Source organism: Amyelois transitella, chromosome 30, assembly GCF_032362555.1.
Source record: "Amyelois transitella isolate CPQ chromosome 30, ilAmyTran1.1, whole genome shotgun sequence".
Taxonomy (NCBI): domain Eukaryota; kingdom Metazoa; phylum Arthropoda; class Insecta; order Lepidoptera; family Pyralidae; genus Amyelois; species Amyelois transitella.
Window position 1 is genome coordinate 1,942,013 of NC_083533.1, and position 17,032 is coordinate 1,959,044.

Below are 17,032 nucleotides of genomic sequence, written 5' to 3' on the forward strand. Positions count from 1 at the left end.
CAACATTGTAGTTTAGGTTTAAAATTGTACAGTGCCGTGTGGTTCCCGGAACTTAAGAATAGGACCACGCCATACCTTTCCCTAGGATGTCGTAAAAGGCAACTAAGAGAAAGGCTAATAAACTTGGGATTACATACATATATACATATGATCACGTCTTTATCCCTTACGGGATAGACATAGCCAACAGTCTTGAACAGACCGAAAAGCCACGTTCAGGCAGTATGGCTTAATGATTCAAATATTAACCAAGTTTATTAACCTATCCCTTAGACGCTTTTTACGACATCCGTGGCAAAGAGATGGAGTGGTCCTATTCTACATTGCAGTGAACCACATGGCACAATCTATACTAATATTATAAAGCTGAAGAGTTTGTTTGTTTTAACGTGCTAATCTCAGGAAATACTGGTTCGAATTGAAATTATTCATCCATGATGCCCAAAATAACTATTTCACGCAGACGAAGTCGCAGGCACAGCTAGTATATTAATATAACAGTTTAAAAAAGAAAAGCTTTCATAAGCTCACCATAAATTTTTACCCACAAACAAACGCATTGAAATATATATGGCTTCTTGCAATAACTAATTAGTTAGTCGTGTTCTCATCACCTTTTACGCAACGGCCGTTATAAAAAGCTACGAAAATAACTATAATGTTTGATCTGAAGGCAAAATAAAAAAAGATAAACGCTATACGACATTCGCTTTTTGTAAACTTTAACTACATCAAGCGCCTAGTGAAAATTTACGGTGTTATATTTTGCTGTAAACGTCTTGACTACTCCCTCGTCTCAGACTGTTTTTATTTCTCTATTTGTCATGCCGTGTGGTTCCCGGCAGTATAGAATAGGACCATTCAACTTTGTCCCATTGATGTCGTAAAAGGCGATTAACGGATAACTTGGGATTCTTCTTGTAGGCGATTTGCTAGTAACCTATGTCTATTTGAATCTTAACATCATCATCAAGCCATACAGCTGAACGTGGCCTTCTTTGCGATACTTTTGGCTCTGACTATCTCGCAAGGGATAAAGACGTTATGTATGTAATTATTTAACGTCTCTTCCGGAGTAGAGGCCATAAAATAAACATATATATACAAGCAGAAAAAGCAACAAGCGGTTAAAAGATACCAATTTAAAAACGACACCATAAAAAAAAGGAAAGGACCACTCCATCTCGTTCCCATGGATGTCGTAAAAGGCGACTAAGGGATAGGCTTATAAACTTGGGATTCCGGTTTTAGGCGATGGGCTAGCAAGCTGTCACTATTTGAATCTCAATTCAATCACCAAGCCAAAAAGCTGAACGTGGCCTATCAGTCTTTTCAAGACTGTTGGCTCTGACTACCCCGTAAGGGATAAAGACGTTATCTATGTAATTAGTTAACGTCACTTCCAGAGTAGAGGCCACAAAATAAACATATATACAAGCAGAAAAAGCAACAAGCGGTTAAAAGACACCAATTTAAAAACGCCACGTGTGAAATAATTACCCGTGTATTTCACCCCCAAACAAAGGCTACGTTACGTCCAACCATCATGCCACTTCATGCTCAGTACCCACATTTTAATATGACCCTAAGAAGGTCAAAATCATATTGTTTGGAGTTCCGCAAGGCGTCACGCTAGGTCCTTTGTTATTTATGAACTGAAATTCACTGACAATGGGAACTGGACTTTTGTGTGTTAACGACCTTTTTGTAACAATTAAAATTCGCGATTATGTTAGTGATTGAGTTATGTTTTGGGATTCAGGAGGATTTTCCTGTTTAACTGGATTTTGAGTCATACATTGGCCTCCTGCGTTGCGTGGTTCCCGAAAAAGCGATCTATATTTATAAAACTCTTCTATTACTGAGTGCCGTGTGGTTCCCGGCCCCAGTACAAAAAAGGATAGGAAAACTCCATCTCTTGCCTATGGATGTTGTAAAAGGCGACTAAGGGATAGGCTTACAAACTTGGGATTATTTTATTTAGGTAAGCGATGGGCTAGCAACCTACTATAATACACTATTTGAATCTCAATTCTATCATTAAGCCAAATAGCTGAGCGTGTCCTTTCAGTCTTTTCAAGACTGTTGGCTCTGTTTACCCCACAAGGGATATAGACGTGACCATATGTATGTATGTATGTATTACTGAGTGACTGACTGACAGACATTGCACAGGCAAAACCACTGGGTCTAGAAAGCTGAAATTTTACGTGTAGGTTTCTTATGTGGTCGATGTGCACTAAGAAAGGATTTCCCTGAAAATCCCGTAGGCGTCCCCTACGTTTACATAAAAATGGACACTGATTGACTGACTTATAAATGCAAAAGTTTGGGAGATTTTTAGTTAAGACGCATTATACATATGGACGGACATACATACATAAAATCACGCCTCTTTCCCGGAGGGGTAGGCAGAGACTACCTCTTTCCACTTGCCACGATCTCTGCATACTCCCTTCGCTTCATCCACATTCATAACTCTCTTCATGCAAGCTCGGCGGTTTCGGTTACTTAAGACGCATTATTCTGGCAATAAAGTGTTATATTTCTGCTAAGGCTCTCATGATGAGACACCATTATGTGTAATGAAGTGTATTGTGATATAAACCTTATATCTTTATAATCAAAGTATAGATTCAAAAATACATTTTGGACCACCAGTGATGTCAAGGGTTGGCACCCATCTAGCTCATGAATGGCAAGTGTCAAGTAATGCTTAATATTATTTATGTTAACAAACTTAGGATTCAATTCAATTCAAATTCGATACATATGTACATACATGCATATGGTCACGTCTATATCCCTTGTGGGGTAGACAGAGCCAACAGTCTTGAAAAAACTGATCGCTCAGCTATTTGGCTTAATGATAGAATTGAGATTTAAATAGTGACAGGTTGCTAGCCCGTCGCTTAAAAAAAGGAATCCCAAGTTTGTGAGCCTATCCCTTAGTCGCCTTTTACGACATCCATAGGAAAGAGATGGAGTGGTCCTATACTTTTTTGTACTGGTGGCGGGAACCACACGGCAAATTCAAATTCGATTCAAACGCAAAAAAGACACGTGACGTACATGTATAAAATATATCTTATTTTGCAAGGCGGATTTATCGCTAAAGGTTTATAAGCCTCAATTTCAATTTTTAATTTCAGATTAAACTATTACATAAAGTGTAAGAAAGTATAGAACCCATCAGAGCATCAAAGATAAGGGATTTTACACAACTCCTCTAATGACCATTGCGGGTACTTGCAAGCAAATCTGGGGCAGTTTCATAAGTTACCTTCGTAGGTACTAATTGGTACCAATAGAGTTAGTATCTGTATATAGTAGAGCGCGCCCGGCTCCGAAGATAAGTGCCATTTGGTTGCAGTCTTTTTAGAATAGCAATCCATCTCTTTCGACGGCGTGAAAGGATATTTTAAGAACAGACATTCATATTTGATAAGAAAGTAAAAATAATTAATTTAAAAACATCATTACAAAAAAAAAATGAACAAGAATATACAATTTTATAAGTACATAGGTAGGATAATGGTTAGTAGGATGGATGATAGGATGGTAAAGCTTTGACATGATCCATCAAAGGATAGCTTCCCCCACAAAAGTAGACAAGGGTCAGTCGGAAGTCTGTGTGGTTATATATATAAAATCATAAAAGGTTGTCAAATGTCCGGTTAAGCAACGTTTATTTTTTTGCCGTTTGAGTTTTTCATACAAAGGTTACAGTAAGTGTAAATGCCTGAAGTAAACTATAATCAAACTTAAGTACTTACGTAAATTTTATAAACGTAGTTTTTATAATAAACTCAAAGATTTTGAAAATTCTTATATTTGTTGCTATATTTCATTACAATTTCCCGCTTGCGTTTCTAGTATAAGCGAAGTAATGTTTGGTCTAACTGTTTCAAACAAAAAGACGACTTTACGTATTTTGCCAAAAATACTTGTTTATTTACTTAAAGTGTGAATAATAGGTTACAATCTATAAAATCGTTTGAATAAGTATAACATTAACACTATGATCTAGAGTTGAACTCAAAAACGTGCGCACGTTCAGTTACGCTCTGTAAGTAATTGTTACTCTAACGTGGCATCCTATTTTTACGGTGTGAAGCCATGACGCCCTACTTGTGATTCAATGCGATGTAAATTGATTATTTTTGAGTTATTTTTTTGTACAGATTAAAGTTCCTAATGATTGAATTCATGATTTGGTAAAGGTCCAATTAAAATTAAGTTATAGTTTAATGAATCAATTAACTAATTATCTATGTAATAAAATTTGTACGTACTTCTATTCAAGTAATTCTCCTCTTAATTATTCAATGGTTGACTGGAAGAGATCCCTAAACGGGATAAGTTCGCATTTGTAAATTTTGTCTAAGGTACAAATTTACTGTATTTTTGTGTTCTTCCGTATGTACGTACATTAAAGATATTACAAACAAACAACATAATATAACACTATAGCTAGCTTCCTTTCAAGCTGTTCTTCCTGCGCAGTTTGTAAAATCAATCAAGGAAGAGTCTAATATAATTGGGATTCGTCTTATAGTTGATGAGCTAGCAACCTGTCAAAATCTGTATTCCAATTCCATCATTAAGCTCCTTCCATTATCTTTTAATACAAACTTTACTCCTTCATAATATAAGTATAGCATAGATTCAAATACTCTTTGGACCACCAGTGATACTCGTATCAAGAGCTGGGTTGGGGCCATTGTTGCAACTGAATGGATGAATGGCAAGTGTTAGGTAAAATACAAAATATTATTAATTTTATTCTTCTTGTAGGCGATGGGCTAGCCATGTCAGTATTTAAATTCAATTCCATCATTCTAATATCCTTTTTGAGACCGTTGCCTGAAGTTTTGCATTTATGTTCCTTGGGCAGTTTTGAGGAGCACCTAAAATTCCCACGGGAACTGTGTTTTGTCCTATGAAAAAATTGTGGCGGAAAAAATTGGACATTTAACAGCGAACAAAAAATTACGCATTTTTTGCTCGCTGTAAATGTCCGTGCAAATATTTTTTCTACTAGTTCTTGGTACCTATGCTTACAAAATGACATTGCTAATTGAGTCATAGGATGGTTTGCTCTTGAGGAAAATCTTGTAAATATGTGCCGTATGGTTTTCGGCACTCGGAAAAGAACCACTCTTTATTTCCCATGGATGTCGTAAAAGCGACTAAGAGATAGGCTTATAACTTGGGATTTCTCTTGTAGGTGATGGGCTAGCATTCCGTCACTATTTTGAATTTCAATTCCATCATTAAGCCATACAGCTGGATGACGCCTTTCGGTATTTGCTAAGAACTTGATTATATTTCAGTATATTTATTATATTTATTTACTGATTGATAAATTATGTTTTGCGCATAATCCTTCTATTTAACTTTCGATGCACAAATAGATAAACTTACCAAGTACGTCAACATTCGAAAATAAAGTTGCCCGTCTTTATTATTCGGCAAAATATCACCCGGCAAATTTTATGAAAACAAAAACAACCAGTTTCGCAACAATGCCAACCCTGAAATTTAAAAAATTGACGCATCTGTCCTGTCCTGTCACTCCCCCGCCTGTCACATCGAATAAAACAGCGCGCGAAACGGCTTATTGGCTCAGTTGCGTCGCGCAAACGGTACTGCCAGCATAAAAAAGGGCGGGCTTTTCTTTTTTTTAATTTTCCGCACTCGTAAGGTGTTGTGAAGATGAAATATTTAGTAGTATTCGCCGTTGTTGCGTTGGCCTTTGCCGCGGAGGAGGCGAAAGAAGAGGAAAGGCCGAAAACCTTCAGAAGATTAATCCCAGCTGATGTTTTAAGAGGTTAGTGAAAAATTAATAAATGTTTGGGTGTAAAGAACAGTGGATTGTGGCATTTACAAAAAGTTAATATTTTTCGAAAATATTACGGAGATAAATCTGCAATATTATTTATTTAAAAATCCCTGAAAATGTGTACATGCAACCGTGTTTATTATTTAGATGCAATGTTTTAAAATATCAAATTTTCGCAGGTAATTCTGTTTAAGTGTCAAAGAAAAATGCGCAGAAATTCAAATAGAAAAATATAGGTTAATAGTTAAATTTAATAATAATTTGCCAAATTTTAATCCATTAAATTTCGCATTTAGAATTTTAAACTGCATATAAATTGATATGATATTGTGTGATTAAGTTAATAATAAAAACTGTTTTCACCTATACATTAAAAAAAAAAATATAATATGCAAATAACAGTTAAAATTAGATATAAAATTACATAATATGCCAGGCAACATGCAATTATCGTTTGACTAAATTCCTAAACAAGTTATAATATAAATTTATTACAACTTAATGCAAATTTCGACGAAATAAATCCAAGGTTTGAATAATTAGAGCAGACCACATTCAAAATAGTCTAGAATCTTCCATTCTCTTGCATAACGACAAGTTATTTAAAATGTGCATTCATTTTGTGTAACTTTTTTTTTTTCGTCGCGTGCGCTACCAACGTAACAGACCGAAGAAAAAAGGCCGGTACAAAATATTACTTAACTTTTTTTTGACAACAATAAATCGTTGAGTTATTTGATGTAATGCCTTGTAATTTTTATGTCATTAATGATGAGTTGAAATTGGCTCTGTAATGACAGTGATTGTTTTATTGTGTTTAAGTATGTACTTACATAATGTGTTTATTAGTATTTCAGTATGACTTGGTACCATCGGAATATTTAACAAGTAGGTAAACTAGAAATTATAATAAAGAAGAGGAATAACATAAATAAGTTAATCATCAAAATCCAAATAATCGTATAATAAACTTGAAACAGTAGAATTAATATTATTTTCGGTGAAGGTTGAAAACTAGAAATTATAATTAAATAATAGCTAGAGAGAATTTTTTTTTAATCTGCTTCTTATACGAAAATGTATTTGATCTTAATTATTATTATTGAAATCAGAATATTCTTATTTAAGTAACAGATGTTTGTAACAAAACTACATATATATATATAATACTATATACACCGTCCACCTCAACCTACTTACAAACTAACGCAATGTATATTAATCGTTCAAGTTGCCCAACTAGTTACTTAGTCACGATTCAGACCTGTCTATTGTCTATGCCTAGATATAACTTGATCTGGCTTAGTCAATCGATCTTATGGAAATATACTATGAGGAATTGGTTTTATCTGACTCCATATACTTATGTATAAATCAAAATTTAGTGTGAGAGATCAAAATTAAAAAAAAAAAACAATCGTAATATGACTTACCTAAGTTGCGGATAATAGCTAGAATAAACCTATAAAATATATAAATTTCTAGACAGGAGTGAAAGTACAACAAGAAACGGTGAAAGTGATGACTTTGGTGACTTCATGGTTCAAAGCAGGTTTTAGTCACAAAATTATTAGGTAACTATAATTACTAAGCTCTTCAGGGTTTTATGTGCTTTTAATTTTATTAAAATTTGATAAATAGTACCGTGTGGTTCCCGGCACCAATATAAAAAAGAATAGGACCTTTCCCATCTCTTTCCCATGGCTGTCGTAAAATGCGATTAAGACATATATGTAAGTATGTAAAACTTGGGATTATTCAATTAGGCTTTCGGCTACTTCTCACTATTTGAATATCAATTCAATCGATAAGCCTAACAGCTGAACGTGACCTATCAGTCTTAAGAATGCTGACTCTAACCCGCAAGGGATATAGTGGTGATTATATGAATGAATGAATGAGTTACATACAGAAATACCTACAGGAGTAATAACAAAGAAAAAGTAGGTAAAATTTCTTTCTATAAAAACGACTGTTTGCGTGGGATATGCTAGAAACTACTACTACACGGAGCGGACCGCGGACGAAAGCTAGATATTTCAAAATGAGTTTTGATAACATCATTAATCCTCCTTGGTATAAATTTTCGGTATTAAACTCTTTTAAGTACTTAGTAGTCGACAAAACAAAAATACTGGCTATTAACAAATTTTTTTTTCTTTTCGCAATATATTGATATTATATATATCTGCCGTGAAATAATTAAAACCTTTTTTACCAGTAAAATAAGAAATAAAATTCTCTTCCGATCTGTATATACGACTTTTTGGTACCTTTAAATCATAAATAGGCGTTCTCATTGATGAATGGCATCAGTTTAAAATTTTACCGCAGTTTTTGACGTTTTACTTAAAACAAGGATTTGGCAGATAACGGCATTTTAGTTATACCAGGGCAGATATGTACACCAATATTAGTAGACTATGTTAAATATGTATCTCTCTCATCTCTGCGTGTGCCCGGTTGCACCCACAGCAGTGTTTCGGGGCCCTGGGTCCGCCTTTCGACCTTTCTCTCTCCCCTTGGTCCGGTTTTCGGCGTCCTCGGATTTATTATATATACATGTTTCTCAATGTCCATTGGCTCGCATATCATCTATATTAACTTGCATTAATTCTGTGATTTTTTTTTGCTTCGTTTACTGCTTAGTTGATAGATGGACGAAAATAGGGTACAGATTTAAAATAAAGCGGTTTCATTAATTGACTACTTATTTATGTACCGTTATAGCCAAAACTGCATTCGCCTCATACAGGTTTTGATTTATTCGCAAAAAATACGTCCTGTTTTTAATCAACTTCTTAAAGGTAATATTAGTTTTGCCCGCGTCTTCGTCTGTATATTTTTTCGTTTACTTCAGATTATTTGTTAGTAATTTTGCATGAATATTACATATGAAGTGTAAGGATGCAGTCCACTAAAAGATTTTGTCTAACAATTATTTCAAATTATGTAATTATAAAAGATAGCATCTATTCATTGTTTTTAAATAAATTTATTTAAAAACAACACCGAAGACAATAATATAGAAATAAGAAATAATAGAGTTTAAAAAATGAGAGGGTGTCTCAATTCGACAGTTACAGCACAATTTGTCTGTAAATTGAATTAAAAAAAAACATTTAAATCGAAACCAATTATTTGCAACTAGTATAAAAAGTATGCAATAGCAGTGAAAAAAATTACTGTTTGTCGTAAATAATAAAAAAAAAACAAGATTTTCGAATTTGGAACTGTAAATTAATAGGGTGTGTTCAGATATTCGCATCGGGGCGTAAGGATTAGGTGGGCCGTAACGACACCACGGAAATGTCGCAAGCCGGTATTGGCTAACCCTGTAATGTCGATTTAATGATAGCACCACATTTTGCTTCCTTTGTTGTGTTTCAGGCTTTAATAACGACCAGTTCGTCGTTCTTTTTTAGAACGCATTAGATTTTGTGTTCTTTTTTAATGTTATTATCCAATTACTCTCAATTTGATACTCTTGTGATAGCCCCCTAAAAGTATTTATTTTATTTGGCCTGTTAAGTGATGTAACTGGTTGAAAGACTGACATAACGATAGCCTCTGAAAGTATGTATATATTTAATTATATATAAAGTGTATCCCAAATCACTAAGTTTCCTATATTATTTGATATAATATAGAGACATACTAAAAATATATATTTAATTAACTTAAAAAAAATGAGAAATATCTAATATGTTCAAGGCGAAAACTTAAAGATAACAATACCTATATGCCCCTTAAAAAGACTTAAAATTGAGGATTGCAAATTTTGTAGATTATCCTTTATTATTGTCACATTATTATGAGTTACACATTATTATTTTGAACCTCTTATATCAAATCTTATTTATATATGAAACAGGTATCTAGGCACTTATATTTGCTTATATATAGTAATGAGAAATAACTAGCCAAAAAGTATTAGCTGGAAATGAAGGAAGAACTACATGTTCTTCCTTCATTTCCGTGTTACGTGTGTGTGATTCACTAATATTTCATTTTTTTTATTATTTTTTTTTATTACAACAACGGATGACCAATTTCAAGACTTCGTTTTCCCCTCGCCATTTTTGGCAAACCAGTCACACAGGATCCGTTTGAGGTCAAAAACATTAAGAAGTCAGGGCGCTTTTGTTTTGTAACGTTTAATCTGAGATGAGGCGATAAAATTGCGAAAGTTCGTTCGTGTCTCAATAGGTGTACAATATGAGTTCGACTGTTAATTATTAATTTATTTATATATTAAACTTAGTTTCTAAAATATTTATTTTTTCTAAACTTTATGCACGTTAAATGTACACTTAATGTCACAAGTCATCGAATCTTATTATTCCTCGGAATGCACCAACGTTAAAAAATCGGGAAGAGCATAAAACGTCATTGTAAGTCTTTGTGATATAGATTTTCTAATAAAATTCCAATCAGACATAGACATAAGTAGTCGATTGAGTGAATTGTCGTTTGTCGAAAATCGTTAGAGAATATGATTTTTAAAGATTTGTTAAGAAAATAAAACTATCGCAAATTATACCATACTAACATTCATAGTTTAATTGATATATTTGACTTTGACTTAAAAATAACTTTAGACAGTAAATAATTATCTTTATATCAGGAACTAAGTAGTGAAATTATTAAAATTTGTGGTTTAAGCTTACCGCAAACAACATGACAGATATTATGTAAAGTCGGTAACATAATATCACCTTCACTTTGTTTTCAAGTAAACTGGAGTTAAAAAAAAAGATTTCCTGTTGGCCTTAAGATGTAAAAGGTTTATAGCAATCAAAATGTGAGTCATAGTGAATGGGTGGAATAGTGTGTAGCCTTGGTTGAGATTGTTCTAGGGTTCCAGAACATTCGATAGTGTCTCAAATTCAGATGGAATCATCTCTGTAAAGAGAATCTAGAATGACATCTCTATATTTAGATAGATATGGCGATCCGCCCCCGGCTTTGCACGGGTAGCATTTATACATATAAACCTTCCTCTTGAATAACTCTATCTATTTGAAAAAACTGCATTAAAATCCGTTGTATAGTTTTAAAGATCTAAGCATACATACGTACAGACAAGGAAAGACACGGGAAACGACTTTGCTTTGTATAGTGGTGATAGTGATTTAAATATGTTTTTCAAGTGAAATGTTGTGTACCTTCTTTTTAAAAAAATATACCTAATTGAATAAAATTAATTTGAAAATGACACTTATTTAATTTAAAAAAAAAACACTAGTGCCAAATACGGTTATGAATATATGTTTATTAATTTAAACTTCTTGGCCTTTTATTAGATGAGATGAAATCATTTTGACATTTAATAAAATTATCTCAAAGTCTAGACGTTCTCACCTAAGAGAAGTCTGTAGAAAGTCTGTTACGCAAGATATTGTTAACCAGGTGCTCTCCTAATAAATGTAGCTGATTTTAATTCTGTTTCTCTTCCCGAGCAGTTAAGTCAGTTAGAAGAATTTTTCTTTTAGGCAATTGGGAAGGAACCTAGCACTATCTGAATCTAAAGTCCATCATCTTCATATAATATTCCTATAAAAGAAAAAAGTGAGATTTGTAATTTGGCGTGTAGGTTCCTTGCATGGTCTAGGGGCGTACTAAGAGAGAATTTTACGAAATTCAAGCGGGAATGGAAATTATGGTGATTTTTCGTATTACGCGAGCGGAGTCGTGGACGTCTTCCAGTTTAATAATGCAACAAAACGTGACGTTCGAAACGATTTTGACTATAGCTTTATTTATGATATAAAGATGTATAGAAAGATATAGGTATGTAACAAACAATGAAATTCGTTCAGCGGTGTCGCGGTCATTATTGATTTTAGAATTTTCTATTTGTCCATAAAACCTAGTATTTACTTACGTTATTTTTATCTCGGGTCGGGGTAATTATTAAAAATTAAATTAGTAAAGAGTGATGCTTTTTTGTGTCATCGTTAAATAACTGGCCAGTTATTTTTGATAATTTATGTCCTGAACTTTATACGAATCACATTCACGAAAAAAAATGCATGATCCAATTCTTAATTTGAAAATCATGTAAAACGATAAATGTCAAGGTCGTATTTAATTTATTTGCAGATTTGACATTTAGAAATGTCACATTTAGGTTTTTTTACCGTATCTTTAGCTAGGCAACAGAAAAGTGATGTGACTCATTTGTTTAACATAAATTGCCTCAAATGAGTTACCTTACTTAAGTTAAAAACTTATATAATAGTTAAGTAGATAATATATTTACATCATAACCGGATCTTGATAAAAGAGACATTTATAAAAAGTGCATGGCATGACTAAAATTGGATTTTATACTACTTAAAAACTGCGTAAAACTTTAGGTTGTAAGTTTCAATTAAATTGTTCATCAGACATTTAGGAATATCACAAATGGTCAACTATAATTTTATTATATCGCCCTTTTATTACAGTTTAGTCCGACTTTTTTAATCGTGTATTGTGATCATAGTATGACCCTACTTGTACGCTTATTACGAGCGAAAAAAAAAACAACTAACGCGTAGAAATAGGAAGTAATACATAAATCGCATAACAATCAGCTACGGTCGATTGGAAAACGAAAGTTATTGTGCGCACGCGCCACCTCTATCAATTTCAATCAACACTTAATAGCTTTATCTTATTATTTTTTTACTTTATTAATTTAATAACTTTTGTGTGTTTATTGGTATGAGAAATCATAATGTAAATACGTATTTAATGAACAATGTTTTATACCCGTAGATAATTTACAAAAACAATTCTATTTTAAATAAGGTTTCAAAAACATTTGTTTAGTTTTTCGTCAGACTTTGTGTTCGAAATTTAAAGAACAGTGACTTGGATATTCGATTCCAATTTTCAATTTGAGATGGTAGGTTTTTTTTTTCATCAACTAGCAAGAGAACAAATTATAGTCTTAAAATATAATGATCGTGTCTTATACGCGGAAGGCTAGACTTTGTATCGAGTGAAAGTCTAGATCGAGACAAATGTAGGCCACAGCTGTTAATCCGAAGACGGATCGCATTTCGTAACGGATTGTGTAAGGTGAGGTAACTTTTTTTGGGGCAAAGGACACGAGGATTCTTGTGACTCGTTAATTTAAAAAGCCTCGTTCTAAATGCAAACTTTTGCTCGCAAGAGGTTCTTTTTTTATTTCTTTTTGAAAATATATTTATTTTGTATAAGTAGGCATACTTATTATGTAAAAATAAAACAGTCTGAACAAAATTTTGTAAAGTATAATAATACAATGTATCTATTCTATCCTGATTAGGAAAAAAAAACAATAATTTAAACATACTTAAATGATGTCCTTGTAAGCCAAATACGTGTGTGGGCAAAATAAATTCTACATTAATTACATACATACATAAATACGTATAATCACCCCTTTTATCCGAAAAGGTAGGCAGAGACTACATCTTTGCACTTACCACGGTCTATGCATACTTCTTTCGCTTCATCCACATTCATAACTCTCTTCATGAAAGCTACCCCTTTGGAAAAATGGCGCGATTTTATGTACGTTTTGGAATATATGAGGTCTGCTCCATTCACAGTTGGGTCATATATATTACCTACGCATTTTGTGCCATACGGGGTAGGCAGATTACTCACAAGATGTTTCCATCATATTACATTTGCTGACTTAATTTAATCCCTTAATCGACTCTTACGACATCCATACATAACTACGTACTGCCATGTGGCAATACCACGCCGTGTAACCAAGTAGGTCATCACTACCTGAATGTAACGCAATCGGATGCTAGTTACATCCCTTGGCATTGCTCGGCTTCCTCTTTACATGCCCAAAAAGAGGTATATTTTTTGTACATACAATATTGTACACACAATGGAAAGAGGTACCTAGTCTCTGCCTACCCCTCCGGGAAAGAGGCGTAATTTTATGTTATGTTATGTTATATCCATGTTAATTATGTTACTCCAGGCTTCTTAAGGTAACAAAGTCCGGAGCAAATTTCTAGTTAGTTTTACAAATTATAGCGATAAGCATAATAGCTAAATGACAAAACACCTTTTGTCCGAATGTATTATTCGCCTAAACCTAGTCTCCTTTCATAACCCTGAACTAAATAGCGTAGTGTAACAGTCTGTTAAGTTGGCTATTAAAAGACATAATGGAACTTATTTTAGACTTGTCTAGGCTAGACTTGGCAAGGACATAATGGAACTTATTTTAGACTTGGCTGTTTTGTTTTTAACTAGCTGTCGTCCGCAACTTCGCTCTTCTCAACTTTAAAGTAATCACCGACTGATTACATAGGTATATTAATCAGCTGATGGTGTATGCCAAATAAATATGTATGATAATATAAATTATGCGAAACAGTGATTATGCTAAAAGATAATTATGCCGGCAAACATTATGGAATTGGATCTACCCTGTATGTTTGATCACGTCAAGTATTTATTGTTCAATATAAGTTATATTTAAATTAGATACTGAGCAAATATTGTCTTTGAAATGTTAACAGAAAATCGATTTTCTAACTACCTACTTAACTATAGGTGTTATTTGTAAAAGGAAAGTTATATATATTATAGTTTTCTTAAAATTCAGACTTTAATACATATGTATGGATTATAAATTATAATTTCTAAGATAATAGTACTACTTTTTAAATATTGCGATAATACTAATATTTAATTAAGAAGTTCGGTTTTTTAGCCTTTCCGTTATTAAGGCGCATTTACCTGCTAACACGTCATCATACCTTGTTCATAAAAATTGTACGTAACTGACAATGAAAATTAAGGTATAATTAGAGTTTTAATGTTATGACAATGAGCCTCCACAACAATTAACGAAGTTAATTAGTGCCAACAAATTCATTGTAACGATAATTTCAATGGCTTTTGTTAACAAATTACGAACGGGCATTTGTTTACTTATTATCTTTTAAACTACACACACACCGGACCAACAAAGGTCAGTGTGTACGCAACTTTAGGTGCTTCTATCTATCTTTCTCTTCCAGAATTACCTTCCTGATCTGCCAACACGACGGGCCAATATTGGCGTTCTTTTTTTCAAAATCAAAATTCTATAAGGCTATCGAATGTAGGCAAAAAAACATTAAGTTTTTATTCAAAATACAGTATTCTTACTGGACAGTGGCTAGGTACTGGCCACTTAGATTTCCATTTATAAAAAAATGCCAAAAAACCGCGCTTTATATTGTTTTTTTTTTTTCTGAATTTGAACAGCATTCTATTTTATTTTTTTCAGATTTCCCAGGCATGTGCTTCGCGTCAACCCGTTGCGCGACCGTCGAGCCTGGCAACACCTGGGATTTGGCGCCATTCTGTGGCCGCAGTACGTGCGTGGTCAGCGAGGACCAGCCCCCGAGGCTGCTGGAGCTGGTCGAGGACTGCGGGCCCCTGCCGCTAGCCAACCCCAAGTGCAAACTTGACACAGGTACGCACATGCATACGTAATTAATTCTGATTGAATGACTTCTTCTTCTTAATTTAAAAATGATGAATAGTGTAGACAGAGCTAACCGTCTATTGAAAAGCTATGACCACGCTTACCTGCATTTTGTGCGTGAAGTCTGAGGGATAAACTTAAGTCCCACTCCTAGTCCCATTCCATGACATACTCAGAAAGGATGAAATTCCAAGAGGAATATTATCCTCTTGCAATTTATCAGTGCTATTTCTATTGAAATAGTGAAAAAAAATGAAATAGTAACATGGTCTAAGGTAAATCAATTTGTTCCCTTTGTTTCAGACAAGACAAACAAGACCGCGCCTTTCCCTGGCTGTTGTCCGATCTTCACGTGCGAAGAAGGTGCCAAGTTGGAGTACCCCGAACTCCCCACTCCTCCCCCAGAAGAGGAAAAGAAAGAGGAAGCAAAGAAAGAATAAAAAAATACAATAAAATAAAAAAGTATCGCGGTTGATTAAAAAAAAAGAACGTCAAAAATTCGATTTCAAAATGGCGTGTTCTTTTTTCAACTGCGGCGTGTTCGGTCTCAAAACATACCAAAACTATTTACAATGAACTCATTCCAGTACTTTCTACAATAAAACCGCTACAATGGATGAGTTTTATCCGAAACTTCCTATTTCCTGCTCTTTTGAACAATAAAAATCTGTGACAAAACTCATTGTTGCAATGAATAGCGTGCGATCCATAGACAGAATTGGAACGCATAGATTGCGATTGTTTTTTTTAGAAGTTACATCGGTTTTTTACTTGAATACCTGCCTACTTATAATGTTTGTGATATTGATACAATAAATAAATAAAATAATATAAAAGATATTCAATAAAAAATACAAAATTTCTACTTTTTGTCTTTTATTTTTTACCTATCTTTTGTAATCTATAATAAAATCCATATTATTAAAACTGCGTAAGTCTATATTTTACAAATGGACCGGAATAATGGTAGATAATTATTTTTGACGGGTTTCTTTGTTTTGAATTCCTACTAACAAATAAAATATTGATGTAAGTAAATAAAATATATGAAATAACAGGTCAAAAGTATCTTTAAAACTGACGCCGACCTTGCTTAAAGAGATTGACGACTGTCGATGAAGCAAAAGAAATGTGCAGGGATCGTGGCAGTTGATAAGATGTAATCTCTGTCTACCTATGCGGGAAAAAAATCACGATTAATGGCCGTAATTTAAATAACACAATAATTAACTCATAATTTTATTCGGGAATAATGAATCTCAATAATACACGTTACAATTTGATTGTCAACACTTTATAATAGGTACAATATAAAGATACAGCTAGATCCTATAACTAAATATAATAAAATGTATAATTATAAAATTATTCGTCGAAATGAATCCCCAATGTCCACAACAAAATTATTTCATTTCATAAAAATATTTTTTATAACAATGTTAAATTAAAAATATACATATTTAAAGTGTCAAGTAGCTATATGTCTGCTATTATTCAGATTAGTTTAATTTTTTTTAATGATCCTTTGCCAAAAAAAATCTGTAAATGGAAACAAAACAATAAATCAGATGGTACCTGATATAGGTACAATCTGATTTATTGTTTTGTTTTAATTGATGAACAAAAATCAATAAATTAAAAAATATATATATGTACTACATATGCAATTAATATAAAGAGACCTTGGGCATTCAAAAGCAATAACG

The 17,032-nt window shown here is 33.2% G+C and overlaps 1 protein-coding gene across 1 annotated transcript; it reads left to right on the forward strand.

The window, feature by feature from the left end:
• The first annotated feature begins 5,615 nt into the window (after positions 1-5,615).
• Positions 5,616-16,149, forward strand: LOC106142083 (uncharacterized). Its single transcript, XM_013343709.2, has 3 exons — positions 5,616-5,833; positions 15,126-15,314; positions 15,630-16,149. Exons 1-3 carry the CDS (start codon positions 5,719-5,721, stop codon positions 15,764-15,766), a joined length of 441 nt encoding a protein of 146 aa, XP_013199163.2. The 5' UTR covers positions 5,616-5,718; the 3' UTR covers positions 15,767-16,149.
• Positions 16,150-17,032: the final 883 nt, after the last annotated feature.

Bases quoted from the DNA above. Each gene is read 5' to 3' on its own strand.
- LOC106142083 (XM_013343709.2), top strand. From the start codon at position 5,719: ATGAAATATTTAGTAGTATTCGCCGTTGTTGCGTTGGCCTTTGCCGCG. The intron at 5,834-15,125 runs GTTAGTGAAAAA...TATTTTTTTCAG, and splicing joins CCCAGCTGATGTTTTAAGAG to ATTTCCCAGGCATGTGCTTC. The intron at 15,315-15,629 runs GTACGCACATGC...CCTTTGTTTCAG, and splicing joins CAAGTGCAAACTTGACACAG to ACAAGACAAACAAGACCGCG.